This window comes from Embiotoca jacksoni, unplaced genomic scaffold (assembly GCF_022577435.1).
Source record: "Embiotoca jacksoni isolate LCO1_2020_lvr unplaced genomic scaffold, fEmbJac1.0.p SCAF_32, whole genome shotgun sequence".
Classification (NCBI taxonomy): domain Eukaryota; kingdom Metazoa; phylum Chordata; class Actinopteri; family Embiotocidae; genus Embiotoca; species Embiotoca jacksoni.
In genome coordinates this window covers 4,936,396-4,958,660 of record NW_027185384.1, presented here as the reverse complement: position 1 = coordinate 4,958,660, position 22,265 = coordinate 4,936,396, and the positions used below count along the sequence as shown (strand labels likewise).

The window sequence follows — 22,265 nt, the reverse complement described above, 5'->3', positions numbered from 1 at the left end:
GGAAACATATAAAAGTAATCAAATTGGACTTTTATCAGGTCATCAGGAAAACACCGTTATCAAGCAGTTTATTAGGAACGCCTGAACACCGGCTTATTCATCAGCCAATCAAGTGGCAGAACAGAAGGTTCTCTTGATGTTCAAATTAAAAAATCAGAACGGAGACGAAATGTGATTTCAGTGAGTTGTAGGGCTGCTGATCTTCTCCGACTGTCTCACAGAGTTTGCTCAGAATAGCGCAATTAACAAAACATCCTGCTGAGAATTGTATGACTGGTTGGAGCCTTACAGAAAGGCCACGGCAAGTCAAAAACAGCCACGTCAAAACTTGGCCCCAGCAGCATGAATCAATGGACCTGGCCTTGCGTCAACAGTCCAGGCTGGTGGTGTAATAGTGTGGGGAGTGTTTTGTTTGGACCCACCGGCACCAGTCAATCGTGGTCTGAAGGCCACCGTTAATCAGTGTTGCCGATGACCACGTGCGCCACTTTATAGCCACTGTTTACCTCCGACGGTCACTTCCAGCAGGATAATGCACCATGTTGCAAAGCAAAACTGGTTTCATGAACATGACAACGAGTCCAGCGGCCTTCACGGTCACCCGAATCCACCAGAACGTCTTTGGGATGCGACAGAACCAGAGATCGGATGTGCGAACGTGCAGCGGGCAAATCTGCAGAAATTACGGGATGCAAATCATGTCAACGTTCAAAAGAATGTATTTACAACGTCTCGTGAAAATCCAGACAAACAAGAAACTGAGGCTTTGAGAGCAAAGGGAAGCTCTGCCAAGCATTAGTATACGGTGTCTAAATAACGTCTGTCACATTATCAATCAAATTAAAACTTGCACTGTTGTTTATAGTCAGAAAAGCTTCAAAATGCAACTTTTCTTGACCTGAGGAGCCCTTTGAGTATTTGTTGCATTCTAAACAAAATGCCTCCTTTCTGTCAAGGTCACACTCGTCATTAGACAGTCCGTTCACCAACCTGCCAACCTTGAGCTTGCAAACACAACATTTTTATTATTCACTGAAAGGATTGAAATAATTCCTTTAAAAAAAATTTAAAAAAAAATCCAGGCTGCACTGTTAATTATCTTCAGGGTTGGTTCTCTCTTTTTAGCACCCGGTTCACAGAAACATGAATGCGAACTGAAGCCCCTCTGATGACCGGACAAATCTGTCGTTGTTCAAATGCTTCTCGCGTGCTTCGGCAGTCAGGAAGACAAGAGAATAACGATTAGAACGTGCCATCTAAAAGCTCAAACCGCGCAGATACGAAGTCGTGTTCCCGTGATTCGAGCGCCAGGTCGTGACACCTCTCGGTTATCCGCGGGAGATGTCTGCTTGATGCGTTCCCTCCCTCATCTTAAACATCTGCCAGTCAGTGTCACACACGCACGCACACACACACACCTCATCCCCCCCCCCCCCCGCCCCCCGTTCGCTCCTCAGACGTGTGCCAAATAAACATCATTAAAAGCAGGCGGCGTTGCCCCCATGCGACACCCGCCATGCGTGTCGGGTAAACACCACAACAACTCATTAGCATCTAAAGTCATCAAATTACAGCGCGCGTGTGTGTGTGTGTGTGGTATATGGTGTGTGTGTGTGTGTGTGTGTGTGTGTGAGCGAGGGTGTGATGACTTAAGTGTGTGTGTTTGTGTGTGTACCCATGTGTATCTGTACTTACAGTGCAGGAGAGGCGGTACAGTGTGAGGGATGACGCACTGTGGCGTGTGCGTGTGCGTGTGTGTGTGTGTGTGTGTGCGCGTGCGTGCGGCTGTACTCGCTCAGGCTTCATGCATGAGTTCCTGCATGTATGTGGCTCCAAGCAGTGGGGGAGGGGGGAACAGTTCATTGCGCAATAAGCAAACTTCTGTTAAAATATTCACGACCGGCCTCTTCAGTGGGGCGCAAGCAGGTTGACGGAGGTCGAGCTCATTTAAACAGCGGAGCGAGTTAAAATGGGAGGTGAGGCTGCGGAGGACGCCGGCCAGTCGAGGTCAGCGGTTTGAAACCTCTGCAGGAGAGAGGAGACACGAAGGTTGAAATAACAACATCCGACGATTTAGAAAAACATCGCAAAAGGCCTCGAAAGCCCTCGGACACGTGTGGTTATCGCACTGCGTCACGCTTTCCTTTTAGTTTTTACGGCGGCCAAAAGTTGTGGACGGTAGCCGGTGTGACCTTCGCCGAAGGTTACAAACCGTAAGGAAAAACTAAAAGGCGACGTGAAAACACCGCTGGCCACCGATTGGTCAGAGAGAATTGTCATCGTTGGTATAAGAGGAACTGTTGACCGCAGCGGGACACGTCGGTTCCCCCCTTTTTTCCCTACAGAGAGAGGGGGGGGGGGGGGGGGGGGAGTTGAAGTCCCCGAAGGAGGCGTGCCGTTTCTTTTCTCTCTCTGCTCTCCCTTCAACAGATCCGCTCGAGGCGAACGGGCGCCCATTTTTCCCAGTTGGAATTATTTGCCTTTGTGATAAAAAAAAAAAAAAAAAAAAAAAAAAAAAAAAAAAAAGGGGTAAGCCTCCCTAAGCCGTTCGGTCTCACCAGAATATAACTGAAGCCGTAAAACCTCAGAGCATATTGAACTGGCCAATTGCGCGTTTATAGCTTTTCGAATAAAAGTTTTTGATTCGTTAAGGGAAAAGACTTCTTTGTTTAAAAGTTCCCTGAACTGAACTGTAAATGTTAGCAGTGAGAAAAGCCTCGCCGCGCGGAGTGAAAATGTTCTTAAAAGGTCGGTATGGAGGAGAAAGGGGAAAAAAAAAAATCAAATAAAATCATAAAAAAATATATATATATATGTGTAGAGAAATATTTACACTGCGTCAGGATACCCCGGCCCGATGATTATGGAAGAAGATTCAACAGACAAAAGCCAAACACAGTTTCCCAGAGCAGAGCGAACAGAAAACGCCTCGTTAAAGCAAATTTCAGGCGGCGGGGGGGTCGCAGCGAGGATTCCAAAAGTTCCATCGAGCTCACAGCAAAACTTCCTCAAACGTGAGGAGTTTATTGTTTGACGCCGTCAGCACGAGCTTGAATTATTTGATCCCCGATACGTTTAAAAAAGTGTTTTTTTTTTTTTTTTTTGTAGCTGCAAACTGCAGCTGTACCACAATTAGATTAAAAAAAAAAAAGAAAATGCTCAGGTAGCGGGAGGTGACAGCTGAGCTCGCAGACTTTCTCCCTCCCTCTGCTCTCTCTCTCTCTCTCAGACTTCATTATCCGGCAAACAGCTGGAGGCCTCGGGGAAGGTCGCCGAGTGTTTACGCGCGAGGGCGCGCCGCCGGTCCCGAGGGAAGGTTTTGGACCTAATTGGCACCGGGCGTGTCAAATGTTCCCGTGAACCGAGCTGGCGCCCCCTGTACGTCTCAAAAAAAAAAAAAAAGAAAAAACTCCCCCGTTCCCGACAAACGGAGCGGCGCATGAATGCGAATACGAGTCTGCCGACCTCCCCCGCCTCCTCCCCCCCCCCCGCCCCCACCCCGCCGGGTGACTTTAAGCATCCCACCGCTGCGGGCAGTTCGGCTGGAGGGAGATATGAAATCAAGTTGATTTAAACGATTTTTCTTGAAACCGCTGTAACTCCTGAAGAAGTTTGAGACGCGGCGCTCCCGTTGATACCGGCCGCCGCGCGAGGGACAAAGTGTGCCGACGCGGGATTATTTGCTAACGAATGCGAATTAGCTTAAATAATGACCTCATTAACATATCTGCTGGTGTTCAATAGATCGCAGGGATACGGCGGGGCAGGAAGCAGCTCAAGTGTCTCTCGTTTATCTCGTTTCCCCCCCCCGCCTCATTTATCGCGCATGTTTTAATATTCGATGGCACGCGCTGACGCGGATGTAGAGATATTTATGTCACGTTTTTTTTTTCTGGGGGATGTTTTGCGACAAGCGTGCCGGCGTTTCTAATAGTATGTATACAGTCTGTGTTTATAGAAATTGTTATGGAGAGATGATTTTTTTTTTGTTTGTTTTTTTTGTTCCCCCCCCCCCCTCACATTTTGATAACGGGAAAAGATCTAAATGAAAATAAAGACATCAGAAGCACTTTATACTGCAGATTAGTGATGAGGTGGCAATAATGGGTTAAAAGGGGTTAAAAAAATGATGGTGATGATGATGATGATGATGACGACATGGGCTGAGACGATATATCCCGATTCGATTCCATCACAGCGCATTTTGTCCCGCCCCTCTTTCACCGTGATTGGACGGCTCCACTGTTCATTTTTTTTTTCAGAAGGGAGCGAGGATCATTTCCCCTTAACATCGTTTTATCGACTAACTTCGTTACAAGTTATCGATTTTTTGGGGGGATTTTTTTTTTTTTTTTGTCATTTGTGATCAATTTAAAAAAAAATGTGGGGAATTTTGGCATTTCTTTTTCACCAAGAAAAAGTGAGAATCCAAAATTACAAGAGCGTTGTTGAACTGCGCGCTCGCTTAACGTCGACCGTTGGTGGTTCGGATCCGGGTCAGATTTAACGGCCGATGTCTGGTTGCGTAAAAAGACGTGAAGAGAGACGGGAAATTGCACGAAGGCCGGGCAACTCGCGGTGCACAGCTGCGTAGTCGCGCCGTGCGTTCTGCCGACCAAAGAAAAGTAGAGTCGTATCTTATCGTTTCCTGGATTTTCTTTTGATTGCCGTCATTCAAAGGTAAAAATATTCTTCAGAGTACATTTTGCGATACCTGCCGATAACAAAAATAATACGTGCTTTGGTAAGACAAGCACATGTATCGCTTCGTGTGTGTGTGTGTGTGTGTGTGTGTGTGTGTGTGTGTAAGAGTCATTATGCTCGGTGCTGACAGCTGCTAGAGGGGAGAGTTATAGCCAGAACGGCCTGCTATCCTTTAGGGGAAGCATCATTTCAACATTTAACTAATGACTGATGGCCGGGCAGCCAAATGCCTGTCCTCTCCACTCCAGCGCGCGCACCACACACACAGACACACACACACACACACACACACACACACACACACACACACACACACACACACACACTACCGCACACAGAGACACAGAGGTCACCTCAACCCACCACAGCTAGTGACTGTCCACTTAACAAGCCACACAGCCCTGAACACACGTGTGCGTGTGTGTCTGCGTGTGTGTCTGCGTGTGTGTGTGTGTGTGTGTGTGCGTCATCAAAAACATTCAAAACACAAAAATGCAGATTTAAAAGTGGGGTCTGGCTCCGGGAGGGTTCCCTGGTTTGCTTGGTTCGGGCGAGGTGGCTTCATTCCTTGTGCTGCTATTCATCGGCTTGGTAGCTCCAGTAGTAGTTTACTCCGTTTAATATTTGGGTCACGGCTAAAAAGGACACAGTTTGCAGCTGTACCAGAAAGGGTTTTTGAGGGCCTGAATGAGTACACACACACACACACACACACGCACACGCACACGCGCGCACACACACACACACACACACCTCCAACGCGGACAAGGAGACTGAGCTGAGCTGTCAAAACCGTGTCACCATTTTGTCACGGCGCACAAATGGTAAATGGCGCCGCGCTCGGCGACGTCTCTTTCGGGCAGACTAAAAATACACCGAATCCATCAAAGCGGAGCGGCGGGGGCCAGACGCCGAGCATCTCGAGCGACTCCGAGGTGTCGTTCGCAGCGTTTCCGCTTCAAACCGCCTTCAGACCGCGCGGAGTTCGCGACACCGCCTCGACTCGCGTCGGATGTTGAAAGAGAGCGTTTGCGAGCGAAAGGAGACGGCGGGAGCGTCGTCCGTCTCGACGAACGGGGGAAAAAAAACGTTCGGATTCACCCGTCGGCGCACGAAGCGCCGTCTCAAAAGGCCGACGACGGCGAATCGCTCCGGGTTCAGAAACGGAGGAGGAGAAATCCGATCAGCGGTGGAACATTTCCTGGAAAATGAGCAAAGGTTTGATGGTTTGTCCCTTTGACGAACAATATTTCTTAATTTGTGTTGAACAGAACTTTTACTTCCCATCCAAGTAAATACATCCGGTTTAGATATCAGCGTGAATGGTACGTAAAGCATCTCGATCATTTCGGCTTTTACTTTCCTGTGTCTGTGCGTGGTTTTTTTGGGGGGGAAATGTGCTTCCGCGAGGTGAATTTAACACTAAAATAATCACACCAAGATCTCAACGTCATTTGGATTAAAGGGCGTCTGCACCTCCCATAGTTCTGTGGGACGGCGCTGAATGGTGACTTATTTACACACAAACTGTAATTCAAAATGAAAGGTTTTGAGAAAACAGGGATTTTAAAGATTTACATTTCTATTTGACTCGTCACCTTCGGCTGTAACGATTGAAAGCCTTTCAGTTTCAAATTGTCTTTTTTAAAATCTTTCATTCTCTCGATTCAAACTTCTCTATCGACAATTAATGACGTCATCGCCGTTCCGCGCGCAGTGTTTTTAAAGTATTTTAAGGTTACTTTCTATTTTAACTTCTTTAGTCCGAGAAGAAATCTCCGGGAGGAACGTTTCCCAGATTCCCTCACCGCAGTCGTATTCTCTCCAGTAATCCGTCACACGTCATCTCGCGATCGAGGCCCGCAGACAGATTTCTCATTTTCACAGCTTGAATCCGGTCTGTGGACTTCATTTCTGCCGCGGCACAAAGAGAACGTGTCATCCTCCCGCCTGAAAGGAGCGCTGAAATGGAGCCATTAACGGGCAAACCGCGTTGGGTGGAGAACTCTGGGAAAAGATTGACGTGTAAAAGGAAACGCTTTTCACGTGTCCACGTCAAGTCGGGGCTCGTCGTTTAAGAGGCGTTGACGGTTGAGTGCGTACGTCTGCAGCCCCCTCGGAAAAGTAAACAAGCAAAAAAAAAAAAAAAGTTTTGGTTTTATGAGTTCTGACCTTCAAAAAAATAAAAATAAATCACCAACGTTTGTGTTTTCGTGCCGTATTTGCCCTTTAAGACATGAAGCTGTGGCCCAAAATGTTTTGATTCTGATATGTGCCATACGAAATGGGCAAAAATGTATTTGTATGTATTAATATAAATATTTTTGCAGCTGTCACAAGACCAAGATAAGAGTGCAAACACACCTCCCTGCACCTCCTTACTGACTCCTTGGCCATCCGATCGCCGTAGAAACGAGGCGAGGTTGGTCGGGCACGTGGCGCTCGTCCAACTCGTCTTCCGTCTTCTTCCTGCACGGAGGCAAAAGTACCGGGACATCCTTGAATGAGAAGGTCGGACAGCCAACCCCGACCTCTGACCTTTCAGTGGAAAGGAAATCTCTCCAGCTGATCAGTCTTCACCACGCAGTCTCGCAGTGACCTCATGTGGCCGCGGGGCGGTACTGCGGATGAGAGCCGGTCGTAAGAAAAGACGACAGATGGCAGGAGAGTACCTTAAATTCATTTACTTAAATTAAAAAAATGTACATCACATTATCCTTTACAATAGACATGTCTTTTAAAAACTCAGTGGTTTGTTTTCTTCACTGTACAATAATTTGTATACAAACTCCTCTTTGACCGAAAACAAAACAAAACAACAAAACAAAACAAAAAGGAAAACAAAAAAAGAGGAAGCTGTCACAGATGACAAATTAATTACCCATTGTAATGACTGCCGTGTTTCCCGCCAACACTCCGGCTTTTAATTTGCAAATAAATGACCAACTATGATGAGTGCAGTCTCGGCCCATAAAACAGGAATGAATCCTCGAGTTATTTCTTTATTAGATTCACACCTCAGTCACAATGTCCGATTTCAGCTGTTCCGCAGCCTCGAGACAATTCACAAGTCAGACGGGACGCAGTTCAGGACCGCACACTCCCCGTGTGGATCGCTCGGAAATGCTTTTGGAAAACCGTTCGTTAATGCGTGTACACAGTTAGAGGAAACTACATATTCAAATACAACGGAGAGGACGCGGTGACCTCGCGAAGGTCGTCGCTGTTTTCGACGAGGTCCCGACAGCAGTTACATCTTCTCTATTTGTTGCCGGTCATTATGTGCAGCTTACCATTCATTCAAAACCTCAAAAAAGGAATTTTTGTTTTTTTGTTTTTTTGTTTGTTTTTTTGTGGACAATTTCAGGAAAATTTACCCAGTTAGATGAGAGGATTAAGTCCACTCTAAAGTCCGCATGGAAACGTGTTCGTGTGTGAGCGGCGTACGGACACATGAATTAGTCGTATAGGTGTACCGAGCTGTTCACAGTCCTAATATTGTGCTGAACAAAACAGGTTTGTTAAATGCACAACTAAACCGCAAAAACAAATAAATATATATATATATATATATATATCCCTAATTTCCACCATTACGGGAAGTGAGAAGCCATTGCCAGCAGCAGGTTAGCTTAGCTTAGCTGAAAACAGGGGAGACGGGACAGCCTTGGCTCCGTTTAATAGGAGGCTAACTAAAATCGCCGTGTAATTAGAGGAGTGGCATCAATCTTCTCATCTAACTCGCAGTAAGAAAGCAAGCAGACGTATGTCTATATTTACTCATTGCTGCTCATCACATTTCATTAAAAAAAAAAAAACCGCGAATCCAACTCTTGCTGTTCTTCGACCGCTCTTTAAAAGACTTGCGACGTCACAACGGACCCACCGAACGTCAAAAAGAGCGACGTTGCCGATTCGGTCCGCCACGACCGTCTCTGCTCCGGTGAATCTGGCGTGAGCCGCAGTTTCCGCCGCTGCACCGTAACCAAGTGCCGCGATGTTGGATATGACAATTTACACCCCGTTACGACGGTCACAGGAGCGGTGCGGAGCCGATGAGAGCAGAGAAAGGTTCATTCAAGAACAGAAGTCCAGTCTTCATAACTCCAGAGTGAAAAGGAATTCAAATTGGGTCGTTTAAATAATAAAAAAAAAAAAATAATAAAAAAAAAAAAAAAGTAGTTCTTAAAACCTTCTGTAAACATGAGCGTAGGCAGAATATGGCAGACAGAAAATCTAAGATTTGGCAAAAAAAAACAACAACAAAAAAATTAAATAAAAAAACAAAATGCTAGTCATGTAGGTGATACATTCTGTGTTTTATCCGAGAGCTGCTTCTCAGAGTTAACAGATTACAAAAAGGCTTCGGGTAAAAGCTTATAAGACTACGGGCGAGCCCAACAAATCACGCAGCGCGACGAGAGTTCACCTGCTCAAATATCCGATCAGGTTTTACCCGTTCGTGGATCAGAATGTGTATTCCTCGACAAAAATAGAAATCCATGTCTGGGGAACGCAGCCTGTAAATGACAGGCCAAATCATACGGATGGATGTCAAAGGAAAAAAAAAAAAAACAACAACAAAAAAAAACGTCCATCCTTTAAAAAAAAAAAAAAAAGAACCAGAATGTGACTGCTCGAACCGGTCCGTTGCGTCTCTGGCAACTTCATATCCAGCTCGCTCGATTTAAATTTACAGTGAATAAGAGGACTTGTGTAGACTTTAAAAGAGGCCTTGACATTTTAAGTGCGAGGACGGTTAACAAAGTACCCCCCCCCCCCCTCCCACCACCCCCCCCCTCTGCTTTTCTTGAGGATCGATGACGGTTCGTTAAAAGACACCAACGGCGGTCGGTGAGTAAAAATGACGAGCAAATATTCAAATGCCGGGCTTCTCCCTTTTAACCCGAAGATTTTACAGGGGGAACTGAAGCTTGTGCTGCTGCACATTCGGTAAGTAAGAGTGTGGAAAAGCTACTCTACTCTGACCTCTGACCTCTGACCTCCAGGCCTCTTTATATCCACTCGTCTCGCACAACACGGTAAAGTGTCTGATGTCGTTTGGCATCGTATTTCTGCACATCGAGCCATTCTGCAGGAGCAAAGACCAGCTTCAACTCTTGTGAACGGCGTTTTAAAAATAAAGTGACGCTGAAATCTTCTCTTCAGTCTGGACCCTTTTTGTCCAGATCCTTCACAGACCAGTGTTAGAAAAAAGGGAAAAAAAAAAAAAAAAAAAAAAAAAGAAGAAGCCAACATTTAGATGATCTGGAACAAGCGGAAGAGCACTCGCTGTGGCGGTACGGACAAGTCGGAGAAAGAAGCAAAGAAATGAAATACTAACTAAAATAATGAGGCTCCGAGTTCATAATTCTGTTTTGGTTGTTTTTTTTTGTGTTTTTTTTTTGGAGTTTAAAATAAACACCCTGAACGTACATTGCTGCTTATCAGACGAGGACTTGTTTGGTGGATGTTTCTGCTCTGGTTTTGGACGATCAGATTTCAACTCGTGTTTCCAAAAATGTGAAACGACGCACGGCTTCAAAATGTGCGACGGTTCCGTGACGCGAAGGAAACGGTTTTCGTTTTGAAGCCGAAGTACCTGGCTCCTTCGCGGTCAATCGGAAGTCCGCGTGGCTCGCCGAGGCGGGCGTTGATCTGGCGTCCACGGGGCGCGCTCGGGCTGTATTTGTGCCGGTCCGAGGCCAGCGGAGTGACCCGTGCTCCAGCTGAAGGAGTGAGAACAAAATAAAGTGCGGGGAGAATACCAGTGATTGAACAAAGAAAAATCTCTCTCTTTATATATATATATATATATATATATATATATATATATATATATATATATACAGATTGTGCCTTTAAAAAGATGGGTGGGAGGCTGTGTTCTCTCGCTGTGCCACATCTCTAACTGGCAGTCAGCGTTGTGCTCTCTCGTCCTGGACACCATCAGCAGCTCCAGATCCAACAAGTTACTCATCCAAAAAGGCTGTTTGTTACAAACGTGACAAAAAAAAAAAAAAAAAAAAAAAAGCCCCAAAAAAAACCAAAGGCATTTCAGAAGAAAAAAAAAAAAAAAAAACACACAAAAAAAACCCAACAACAACAACAACAACTTCACTGCACGTTTCACATGCGCACACTTACAAACACCGAAGCAGCTGCTGAACGCACGTTTTCTATCGGTTAGGTTGACGGCGACGAGTGGAGCGCGCCGCCGCTGCCGAAATGTCGGCCTCCGGAGAAAAGAAAAACAACAGCAGCGATGTAAACCAACAGGAAGGCTCTGTGTCGGTCGAACGGGAGATCTGACGTGTTCACAGCTAATAATACACATTTGAAATAAACACACTGACCACTCACACGGGTACGCTCCGGCGGTTTTGTCGGGCGGTGCCAAGAGGCACCGATCAGCCTGTTTCACACACGGAATCATTGCAACATTAATGTTTGTTTGTGCGGCGATTTATAAAGCTACAACTTACGTATTTGTTCCTACACAAGTCTGGCAGTCAAAAGAGACACTTTGTTTTTTTTTGTGTTTTTTTTTCTTCTTCTTTTTTTTTTTTTTTTTTGTTGTTATCTGCTAGATTTTACATCCAAGGTTTCTTAAAACCTTCCTACCACAGCAGACGTCACTCCACTGACCGAGAAATAAAGAGGAAAAAACAAGAGCCACTGGACGCGATTGAAGACCTTAACACACACACACACACACACACACACACACACACACACACACACACACACACACACACTCTCTCTCACTCACTCACACAAGCAAACACAGAAACAAGTAAGTCGGGAAAGCAGTCAGCTCGTCAGTCGGTCAGTCGGGTGGGAGGAGAACCAGCTCCCTTCACCGGCCTTCTGCTGATTGATAAAAGCCACACTCGGTCCGCAAACCCTGTCCGTTAATATCCAACGAAAAGTGTGCCGCGTGACTAAAACATCGCCGACGCCCACACGTCGCCGCCGACGCCACCTAAACAGGGAAATTCACCAAAGCTGGGCGACGGCCGTCGATGAGGAGGCGGAGGGGGCCCGGCACGCGGCGGAGGAGGAGTGCGGTGTTTGAAAGGATCTTCCAGTTCATGAGAAACTCAGGAGGCTCTCGGCCTCACACTTCAGCCCCGGCGTGGAGGCGTGTGTGTGCGTGTGTGCGTGTGTGCGTGTGCGTGTGCGTGTGCGTGCGCTCGCTGGGAGACGGGCTGTCTAGAGCTCTGCGCTGGCCGGTGGTTTGGCGGTGGTCATGATCTTCATGTACTGGGTGAAGATGGCCTCGAAAGCCTCGTCCCTGTGGATCATCGCACCAAACACCAAGGGCTGGAGGAGACAAGAGACGATTACTCATAGATACAGATCCACACGTCGCAATGTTTGTCGCTCCGGTTACGGCTGCACCCGGACAAAATAAACGGGACCGGAGCAAATGCGGTGTCAAAGCGTGGTTTGCTACAGCTGCCCTGTCGTTGCGCGTCAGAGGACACCCTTGTTGGTCTCTTCTGAAGCGAACTATCTCCAAAATGTCAGCCTTTCACGAGTTAAGAAAACAGCCCTGTTTTCAGTTTGGAGATGACGTATTTCCGATAACCCAACAGATTTTGAAATGTATGTTTATATCAAATAGTACTGGGAGGAGACTTAATCTGAAAAACGACACGTCATTTTAACACTTGTTATCTCAACAAATAACCGAGAAGAAATTTAAGTTGTAAAAAAAAAACAAAAAAAAACTTGATGTAGCCTGTGTTTCCGTCTCCGGTACCTGATTTAAAACACTCTTCATTAACCTACAGAAGTGCAGGAAACTAGAACAACGGTACCTTTTGCGTGGAGGGAGTTGCTATAGAGATGCCCATCCCACTTCCCGGTAGGACCGACAACACTTTGTACTGTGGAGGAGCAAACGAGAGATTATTCGATGAACTGCACATTATCATACAATTTTATATATACATATATATATATATATCGTATAACTACATTTAAAACCAAAACAATTTTACAGACGAATTCAAAAGCACACAATAACTACCGTGGGTTAATGCACACACGTCGTTGCCTTATAATACATTCAGAGAAGTCTACTGCTGCTAGAGACGCATCCTGCAGATGTATTAAAGAGTGCATTGCTACCTTTTGGATGTCGGTGATGTCCACCAGCTTGATGACTTTATTCTTCTTGGAGGAGCTGGACCTGGAGCTGGAGCTCTCGAAGCACAAGTAGCTGACACACAGAGAGAGAAGAGTTGGAGAGAGAGAGAGAGAGCTGAGTGAACGAGATCCTGGTGAAATAAACAAGGGGCAACAAAACGGACAACAAGCTGAGCGGACTCCTCGTCAGCCGGATATCCAACGAGGGGAAGCGATTTAAAGTCGAGAGATATTCTCAGGAGTCGGGCCGTCCTGTTGACTGACTGACTGACACAGATACAGATACAGATACAGGGAGGGACTAAATGATCCCCTGCTCCTTCTCTCTGCTTTCCCTTTCAGAGAAACTTCCTCTCCTCCCCTGCAAGTCAAACATCTGACGGATTCAATATGCTCTCCTGAGAGATGGATGTTCCACTTACTTCTCGGTGACGAAAAGCACTCCGTTTCTGATGTAGTCTGTGGGCATCTTCCTGTCTCGGTTTATTAAGCAACACCTCCAGCCGTTCTCGCACACTGAGAACACACGGCAGAGAACATCGTTTATTTTTAACACCCCGTTTTAAACCGCTGTAAGAAAAAAAATAAGTAAAATACACCTCGAGAACAGATTCTTGTTTATTTGCAGCTGGCAGTCATCAAAAATTCTCAAAGTCAGGTGCAGTCTTTATTTTATTTTAATTTTTTAAGCTGCAGTGAGTCCCCTCACCCGCCAGAGGGCGCTCGGACTCCGGCAGGTTGAAAATCTCATGAAAGGCTCCCTTCTTGGTGCCGTGAGAGCGACCTGTGTCCTCCTCTCTGCTCAACCCGCATGGGATGGTGGCGAGACTGCTCCGAGAGACCACCGGCTGCACCTGGAGGGAGACGAGAGGGAGGAAAGGGGTGTAGATGAGAAGAAAAGAAAGGAAGGGAAAAAATAAAAAAAAATAAAAGACAGAATGACAGATAGATGGAAGAGATGGAGGGGGGGGGGGGGAATAAAAAAATAAAAAAACAAAAGGAAGCCAGTGTGGAAGATTAGAAGAGGATGTGATGATGAGGGAAAGGGGGACAATGGAGAGAAACAGTTAACATCGCTGTAAACATGTGTCCGCATCTGTTTCCGTGGCCAAACTTAAAACAGCTTCCCAACTTTTCATACTGCATTCTGTGCACCGCTGCAGTGAGCTTGTTTGCAGCCAGCTCAGGTGTGACGTGCAAAGCGAGAGAGTGAGGCCATCATTCGCTCAGCATCCGTAACAGCATCCGTAACAGTACAGACAGCAGACAGGCCAAAAATACTTGTTAGTATGTGAAAAGAACTGTTTATTCTACCCTGGAGAAATGATTGTAGTTTTTTTTTTTTTTTTTTTTTTTTTTCTTTAGGCCTCAATGTTTACATTATATAACAGTTGAAAGCAATCAGCTGACATACCAACTTACAGCAATTGCGCTTTAGGGTTAATTACTATGTGTAACGGGGAATGGGAGGGCTTTAATGAGCTAACATGAAATTACACTTGTCAAGGATCTTTTCTATTTGCATCTAATCTACTCAGTGAAACGCACTGCTACTTCTTTCTCACAGAGCATCTACGTCAATGGATCAAAAATGTCAGTGAGGTTGGAAATGTTAAATAGCACACATACAGACTAAACAATCCACTGTAATGATTTAGAAATTCATTATAAAATTGCAAGCTGCTCAATGTCATGACATTTTGATCCATTTCCTTTCACAAAAGGCTGAAGGCCAGTCCCAAGGTGTGTCACGCATCGCACACGCACGCACACACGCACACGCGCGCACACGCACACACACACACACACACACACACGCACACACGCTTTGAGGTGAGCTGGCGAGCACACCCAGGCACAGGAGAGGAACACACCAGAATCCCTACCTTCTCACTGCCAGAGAGCTGAGAGAGAGAAACGACAGAGGACACCTGTGACTCAGGCCACAGCAAAGACACACATGCTCGCAAACATTCATGTGAGACAGACACACAGACACTTCCTGTTGTCCACGCAGCGAAAACAGACAGTGAGGCTGACGCGTAATCTATTATTGACGGGAGGGATATTTCTGATGCTTTATTGATCTCGTGTTTTCTCTTTGCTCTGCCTCGGGGGGGTCAGAGGGAGGTGGACTGACACTTGTGGGTGGACAACATGAAAGACTGAAGCTGAGCTGCAGCTGATGGATGGTCTCTCTAACGAGTCTGACACGCCAACATGACATTTATAGGTTCACTATAGGTACCCTGTGATGAATGGATACAAACACACTTTCTTTTTTTTTCTTTTTTTTTTAACATGCTATTAAGATTAGCTTCCTTGCTGAAGTAGCAAATTGTAAAACGATATGAAAATAACTTGAATTCACAAACATGGTTAGCTATCTTAAGCTACTGTTAAATCTCCAATGAACCGCAGTAGCTGCAAAAAGTACTGTGGTGCTTATACGTGTCAACATGGTCTCATCACAGGAGGACGCAGGAATAATGCTTGTGAACATATTTTGTCTTTCAGCCTAAGCTGTGTCGAATAACCTGTATTTATGTGTCACCTAAGAATTAGTTCAGGAAAGCAAGAATCTGAGAGGAGGCGAAGAAGGAGGTGAGAAGGAGGTGCGCGTTTCTGCTCTCTTACCCGCCGCGACACGGTGGCGTTGGTCCTCTCTTTGAGCTGCGGGTCGGTGGGGAGGCTGTTCCACACGATGAAGGGCGTGTCGTACTTGTCCCGAAGCTTCGGACAACTCTTAAACAGGAAGTCTATGATGAAGAACTTGATACCGGCGTACAGGCCTGCAGAGGGGAGGAAAAAAAACAACACACACGCAGATGTTAAAACATTGAAAAAGGCTGCTGCGGAAGAAGAGGACGTCAACAAAATCATGACCAGCTATGAAAATGTGATGAAGTCAACTGTCACGTCCTCCTTTCACCGGCCTCAAATAACCGTACTGTTGAAGGCCTTTCATTTTCAGTTCAAAGCATTTCAAAACTGAGTACAGTGCCATTCATGGTGCATCCTTCATGACCTTCAAGTTCTTTCACATGATTTGCTTTTCAATACCATTCCTATTTAAATATTTGTATCTACACATACCTTGGCTATAACATTTTGGCCCCGACATTATGTTCATGTCAGCAAATTAGTTGTTAAAAAGGGAGGTCATTTTGTATTTTTCCCTGACTAATCAGTAGCCAGCGTGCATCCAGCCTGGTGATGTCACTTTGAGCTCAATTTATTTACACTGATGGAAAAAAATGTGCAGATTTCATGACTTATTTCCGTCCATTGACTTCCAACAACTTGTACAGCTCAAATCCATGCTTGTTACCATTTTTTTGTTCTAGTTATTTATTTATTTTTTATCAATAACGCAGCTATGTGCTTCACTAGCTGTATAAGAAAATGAAGTACATATTCTTAATCCTGCCCGCTGGCTCTGATTGGCCCATTGCTTCTCCAGCCTGTATGATTAAATCTGAGATGTGGTTGGAGTTAAGCGGTCTGGATCCAGGCTCACCATTAGTGTTGTGTTTACTTAAAAAGCCGTTTTGATCGAAATCTGATCTGACAAACAAGCGCAACACCAAGAATACACGTGTCACATTAAAAAGTTGTCCAATGTTGCTTTAAAACACACCGTGATGTTTGTTTGCTCCTTTATTTACAGCTGAAAAGTATTGAAGACTCGCACAGGGCCGAGCGTACTCATGGCCGAATGAGCACAGGCTTTGTGTCAACAGTTATTTATGCTGTAAGGGACTTCCAAGGAAATATGGAGACGCTTTGTTGACAAGAAAAGCAGTAAGTAGTATAATCAGATAAGCCCAACAGCCTGCAGTCGCCCCTCGCAGGCACAGTGACGACACTTACGCAAGTTCTGTATGAATGCATTTGTGTGCACTGGATTGAGTTTTTTTTTTTTGTTGCATTCATTCAATGCCTCAATGCAGTATGTACAGAATATCAGATGGATAAAGAAGCTTTGTGTGAGACTCTCACCCATCATGAAGCCCATTAGTTTGTATGGCAGGACACAGGAGGTAATGAAAGCCATCCACAGACAGATGTAAAGTTTCCGGGTGCTCTCCGGCTGCACCCACATGAACAGACTGACACACACACACACACACACACACACACACACACAGAGGGGAATAGAGAACACAATATAAGTCAGTATTTCAGTTATGTTATAAGCATTTCTAGCTTAGTTGATCCTTAATGTTAAGGACAAGATTATTTAAAAAAAAATTTTTTTTTTTTTTTTTTTTTTAAACCTACTTCTTTATCTTCTCCAAAACATCTGCCATCTTCCCGAAAAGGTTCTGTAAAAAGAGTTAAAGTTAAGTTCCTTGGTTTTATACACGGTCATGATAAGGAATATGAATCTGTGTCGTACCTGTGCTTTTTGTGCAACATCAAGTACAAGCTGGAACTTCTCAGATACAGTCAAGTCTTCCTTTGGAGGCTCCTGCACAAAGCAAAGACGCGAGTTAGTAAGACCTCCAATGGTGAATGCTGACACGCACAAACAGGAAGCAGCGAAACAGGAAGTGGGAAGTGTTCTTACCATGGGTTCAGAGACCTCAGGCACAATGCTCCACTGGATCCTCCAACCTCTGAAAAATATGATGATGTACATTTTTCTAAAGTGTTTTGACGAAATTGGGCCAACAAATCAATCCCCAACCTCAACTTCCCTTTTAAAAGGTGACTAAGTGTCCTAGTTTGATCGTCTAGGCAAATGTCTGACAAATACTAATGTGCCCTCATTTCATAATGATCCCCATTATGAATTTTCCTGTTGTCCAGCTTGGAGAGTAAAAGCATGTGATTACATTGTTTGTTATCATTTATTGATCTTTTGTAGCAACAGTTATAAAGATCATAAATACGGCCACGTGTGCATGTTTTAAAAATCTGACCGTTATAACCACAACATTTGCTGTGTGGCTCAGGGTCCACAGTGTGCATCTGTTCACCAGTAACACAGCTGTGACCTCAGTAGTTACATTTAATATGGTTTTACTATACAAAACGCACAGTGGAGGATGAATCTGAGAGCTGAAAGAATTCAAACAATTCAGCCCAACAGTGTCGGGACAACACAGTAAAACCTGCCACGATGTAGTCGTATAATGATGGACTGTCCACTGAATATATACTACATGTTTTTACCTGGCGATGAGGTAATTTAAGGACAAGCGCAGGATAGCCAGGAAGAGGAACATGGGAATGGCCCAGCCATGCCAAGCAGCATTCATGTAAATCTACAGGCGAGAGGAAACACGGTTTAACATTTGGTTTAGCAGTGAGTACAGTTGACAACCAACATGCATTAAATTCAAATTTTACTGAACTGAGAACAGATTCTTTCAGTCAATAATGTTGAAGAACTGTCAGAATTTGTATTCAGTGTTGATGGAGTGACTCATTTGTTTCATCAAAACAGCAGCTTATTGCAGAAGGTTCAAATTAAATCAGTCCGTACTACTTTATTAATCCCCACACTCACACACGTCTGCACCAGGACAGAAAAAAGAACAGAAGAGTTTCAAAACATGATAATAAATATACAATAAATAGCAATATATAATAAATACAATCATTAAAACCAAAGTTTTATGACAAGTATTACATTACATTTCTTTGTATAACCAACATTAACCAGGCTTCATTTTACAGACCTCTGCTCGAGAAAACTGCGTGGCCTTAAGTGTGAGGCAAAGACTAATTGATGACAAGATGAACCTAAAGAAGAATTAGAGGGCTTATTCTGACCCTGACTTGAAGTATTACATTTGGCTGATATAATGGCAGTGCAATATGTTATTAAGAGTGTCCTGTCAACACTGAAGCAGGATCAGCTCTTGACACCGAGATGGTCTTTTCATGACATGGCCATGATCAGTGGGTTGCAGATGATTTAAATAACCTCAGACTGTAGACATTAATGAAGATCTGATTAGAGGTCCTTGGCAACCCTTCAATGTGAAGCAGAAATGACTTTGCCATTCATTTAATTTCCTGGTCATGTGCCAAAGCTCTAAGACCAGATGGGGTCAAAGTGGAACTATATATCACAAATGTGTCCTATTAAAAAATTATCCTTAGTGATATAACTGATAAGTTATTAGATAGTACAAAGTTAAAACGTGAATTGACATTACAGGAGTATGTTTTCAGAGGAAAGAGTGTAACTTACAATGAAGGCAATAGCTGAGGTGTAGACAGAGTGCCAGTTAGATAAGGCGGAGAGGTTCCTTAAGAAGTTGGTGACAGGTCTGGCTCCTCGCTCTGGAACAACAAGAGCAGATTGATACATTCAATGATGTTTATGGCAAATTCATCAAACCTCTATTTAATCTATTTAATTAATTCAAATGTAACGTTTACTTCTAATAATAAGAATTTGTTTCCTGAAGGGAAAGATCTTTTTTTGCTGTGCAATTTATGGAGGACTTCCATTCCAACTTGAATTAAATGCTTTAATGTCAAATACCAAATCAGGTACTGCACAATTAAAGTCAAATCTATAATACATATTGATATAGAATAAAGGATTTTGCTGTGGCTGACAAGCAAAGTCAACATTCTAGCAGGCTGTGCTTCTGTTTTCTATGTGTTTGTGTGGTGTTTAAGTACTCACTGAGTCGCCTCATGTTTTCTGTCAACCTGGATGGGAAACAAAGAGTGAAGGTCAGAATACACGCAGATGCTCATGTAAAAGCACACGCAAAGAAAATGCTGCTTTATGTGTGAGAGGAGGTGATGGCACTTTGGCCTTCATCGGTCTGGCATGACTCACTCGCCTTCACAGAAGGAGCAGAGAAAATAAATGAGAAAAAAAAACATCCTCTGTGCAAAGTAAGAACTCATCTGACGAAATCGTCCAACCACTCAACAGTTCAAGGAAACAGTGAGTGCATTTGTAGCACACGTCTAATAAAAGTACATAAAACAGTATGGGATATTGATTATTATCAAAACGCACATTCAAGGTCTGAGGAATGATTCTCTTTCAATAAAAGCTGCCGCTGTCTTGATGTCCGATTCCACATCTTCTTGAACAACCGCAGAATCTGTACCGCAGGACCGACGCTTCACGTTCTGGTCGAGAGCAGATCTCACCCACCGTTTAGCACTTAGCGGTTCCTCGGCCTCCACGGTGCTTTCCTCCGGCTGGAAGCGGAAGTCTTCGATGTAAACCCCAAAGCGCTCATGCAGCCACTTCTGCAGCCGTGAACTCCACACCTCCTTCTGCTGTTTATCTGCCAAAGAGAACAGACAGGGCACGCTAGATTGTGTTTGTCGCCATAACAACGTGTTTTTTTTATCGCTACACTCCAAAAAGAAAGGATCGAAAACACAAGAGTAAAAGTGAAGGCAGCACTGTGCTTCCTTTTATAAAATAACATTAAAACATTAGTTTGCCTCGTACTTTGCGACGAATAATGTTATTTCCAAAGGCCAACAGGGCGCCTTATTCAGTATATTATTATGTGGGATTGAAGGTCGTGCTATAAACAAAAACTACAGGAGGAGGTGTTGCTACCTTGGTGGTAGCTATTGGGGATCCAAATAAACAAAAATATAAATTAAAAATACTCTGCACTTTGTCCAATGCTTCTCGTTAGTTTCCAGGTTTTCTGAATAAAGACATTTATTAGGAAATAATCTAACCTTAGTGTTTTAGAATCATATCCTGTATAAAGTAATTGAGGCAATCAAATTCCTGTTGTTTAGAAAACTACTAACAATTTCAGTAGGTAAATGTGGCCTTGATGTCATTGTAAACAGAAAATGTGCTACGCAGGCATGAACAGTCCATTTCTAATGCTAAAGTGCCCTTGAGCAAAGACTAGAACTCTCAGCTGCTGCGGTGTAACCTCCAATTTACTGTGGCGGCACTGAGCAGCTGCTCTAAGTGACTATCAGCCTGAGTGCACAGACTAATTCAGACGATGCATCTATGACAAAGTGAACGTTCAAGTAGGGTTGATTTTATTTTGATTTTTTTTTCTGCTGCAGATGATGACATTCTGTTAAAAGCTCCTTTAATTTGTAGTTTACACAGATACCACAGTCCCATCAGCCCCAATTACTCTGCTCAGTGTCTCTTCTCTCAACAAATATACTCGCTTTCTCTCTGTCGCTTTATCAAGCCCAAACACACATATTATTAATCCATCCTGGAAAAAACGTTGACGCACACGCACACGCACACACACACACACACACACACACACACACACAGACCTCCAATACTAGCTAGAGCTCAGGCATGTCTGCCCCAGATGAAGTGATCTACAATCATAACCTATTTTCCAAAATTAGCCTCTCGGTTTCTCCCTCCCTTTTTCCCTTTCTCTCAAACCACACACATGCGCGCACACACAGAAGTCACTGGGTCACTGGAAGTCAAACTGTGTCAAAAACTGCTATTCAGTGCTAAAATAGCCAACACACACACACACACACACACACACACACACACACACACACACACACGCATATCAGAAATACCACCTGACTATTGTTGCAATAATGAGTTCCCCTCTCGCCCCGCTGACACATTATATGTACACACACATACGCGCACACACGGTGCTGATATTAGTAGCGGAAATCTGGTGTAACGACATTAAATAACCTCCACATTTGAATTGCTTTTGATGACTCAGTTTGTTGTTTTGCTTAGATGCTCTTGATAACAAACTGCCGTTGCCGGAAGTGACCCCGTGAGTGTGTGTTTCTGCTGACGCACGCACGCGCACACGCACACTCGGCCTCCAATAACCCACAAACACTTCCTCCAGGCTCGGTTCCCATCGAGCACTTCTCCTGCCTCCCCTGCACACACAGTGCTCCTGATCTACTCCCACACGCCGAAGACGTCAAAGTCTTCCTTCCCAACTCATTTCCTGTCAGGTCCTCAGACTCCGTCTCCAAAACCCTTGATCTCGCTCATCCTCTGGGGGGTCTTACCTGTTCCATTGTTTGAGGGCGACTGCTGTTTTCGGGGAGGCTGTGGTGGAGAGTCCTCCAGCCTGAGGGGAGAGAGAGAGAGAGAGAGAGAGAGAGAGAGAGAGAGAGAGAGACGGTAGAGGGGGAAGATCAGTCATGTGTCAGTCTAACTTCTGTTATTGTCAGAGCTGCAGTTTTCACCACAGGCACACCTCGGGAAGTTCCCATGTTAATATGTGGAGAGCTGCTTCTCTGGATAAATCAACAACTGTCACACGACGTAGAAAGAAAAATACAAAGTCAGATTTATTGAAAGCAATTTCAGTCCTAATCTGCTTGTGTGGAGTCAGTAATGCCACAGTTACAGTATCACCACAGAGGCTTCACAAAACGATCAACAAAAACAAAGAGAGAAAGCCGACACCGAAACTATT

The 22,265-nt window shown here is 44.6% G+C and overlaps 1 protein-coding gene across 5 annotated transcripts in view; it reads right to left on the bottom strand.

The window, feature by feature from the left end:
- Positions 1-9,504: 9,504 nt before the first annotated feature.
- Positions 9,505-22,265, bottom strand: part of gramd4a (GRAM domain containing 4a) — a 41,616-nt gene continuing 28,855 nt past the window's right edge. For 3 of the 5 annotated variants that reach the window (XM_069164751.1, XM_069164748.1, XM_069164750.1), the window contains 16 exons: positions 21,853-21,914; positions 20,000-20,135; positions 19,514-19,539; positions 19,070-19,161; positions 18,043-18,134; positions 17,435-17,483; positions 17,264-17,335; positions 17,146-17,189; positions 16,864-16,973; positions 15,499-15,653; positions 14,748-14,765; positions 13,571-13,715; positions 13,284-13,377; positions 12,844-12,934; positions 12,531-12,599; positions 9,505-12,030 (listed from right to left, as the gene is read on the bottom strand). In XM_069164751.1, the coding sequence (XP_069020852.1) occupies positions 11,920-12,030; positions 12,531-12,599; positions 12,844-12,934; positions 13,284-13,377; positions 13,571-13,715; positions 14,748-14,765; positions 15,499-15,653; positions 16,864-16,973; positions 17,146-17,189; positions 17,264-17,335; positions 17,435-17,483; positions 18,043-18,134; positions 19,070-19,161; positions 19,514-19,539; positions 20,000-20,135; positions 21,853-21,914 (1,366 nt within the window). In that variant the 3' untranslated portion in view covers positions 9,505-11,919. The remainder of the gene's footprint in view (positions 12,031-12,530; positions 12,600-12,843; positions 12,935-13,283; positions 13,378-13,570; positions 13,716-14,747; positions 14,766-15,498; positions 15,654-16,863; positions 16,974-17,145; positions 17,190-17,263; positions 17,336-17,434; positions 17,484-18,042; positions 18,135-19,069; positions 19,162-19,513; positions 19,540-19,999; positions 20,136-21,852; positions 21,915-22,265) is intronic. The other 2 variants (XM_069164749.1, XM_069164746.1) reach the window with 1 other exon arrangement.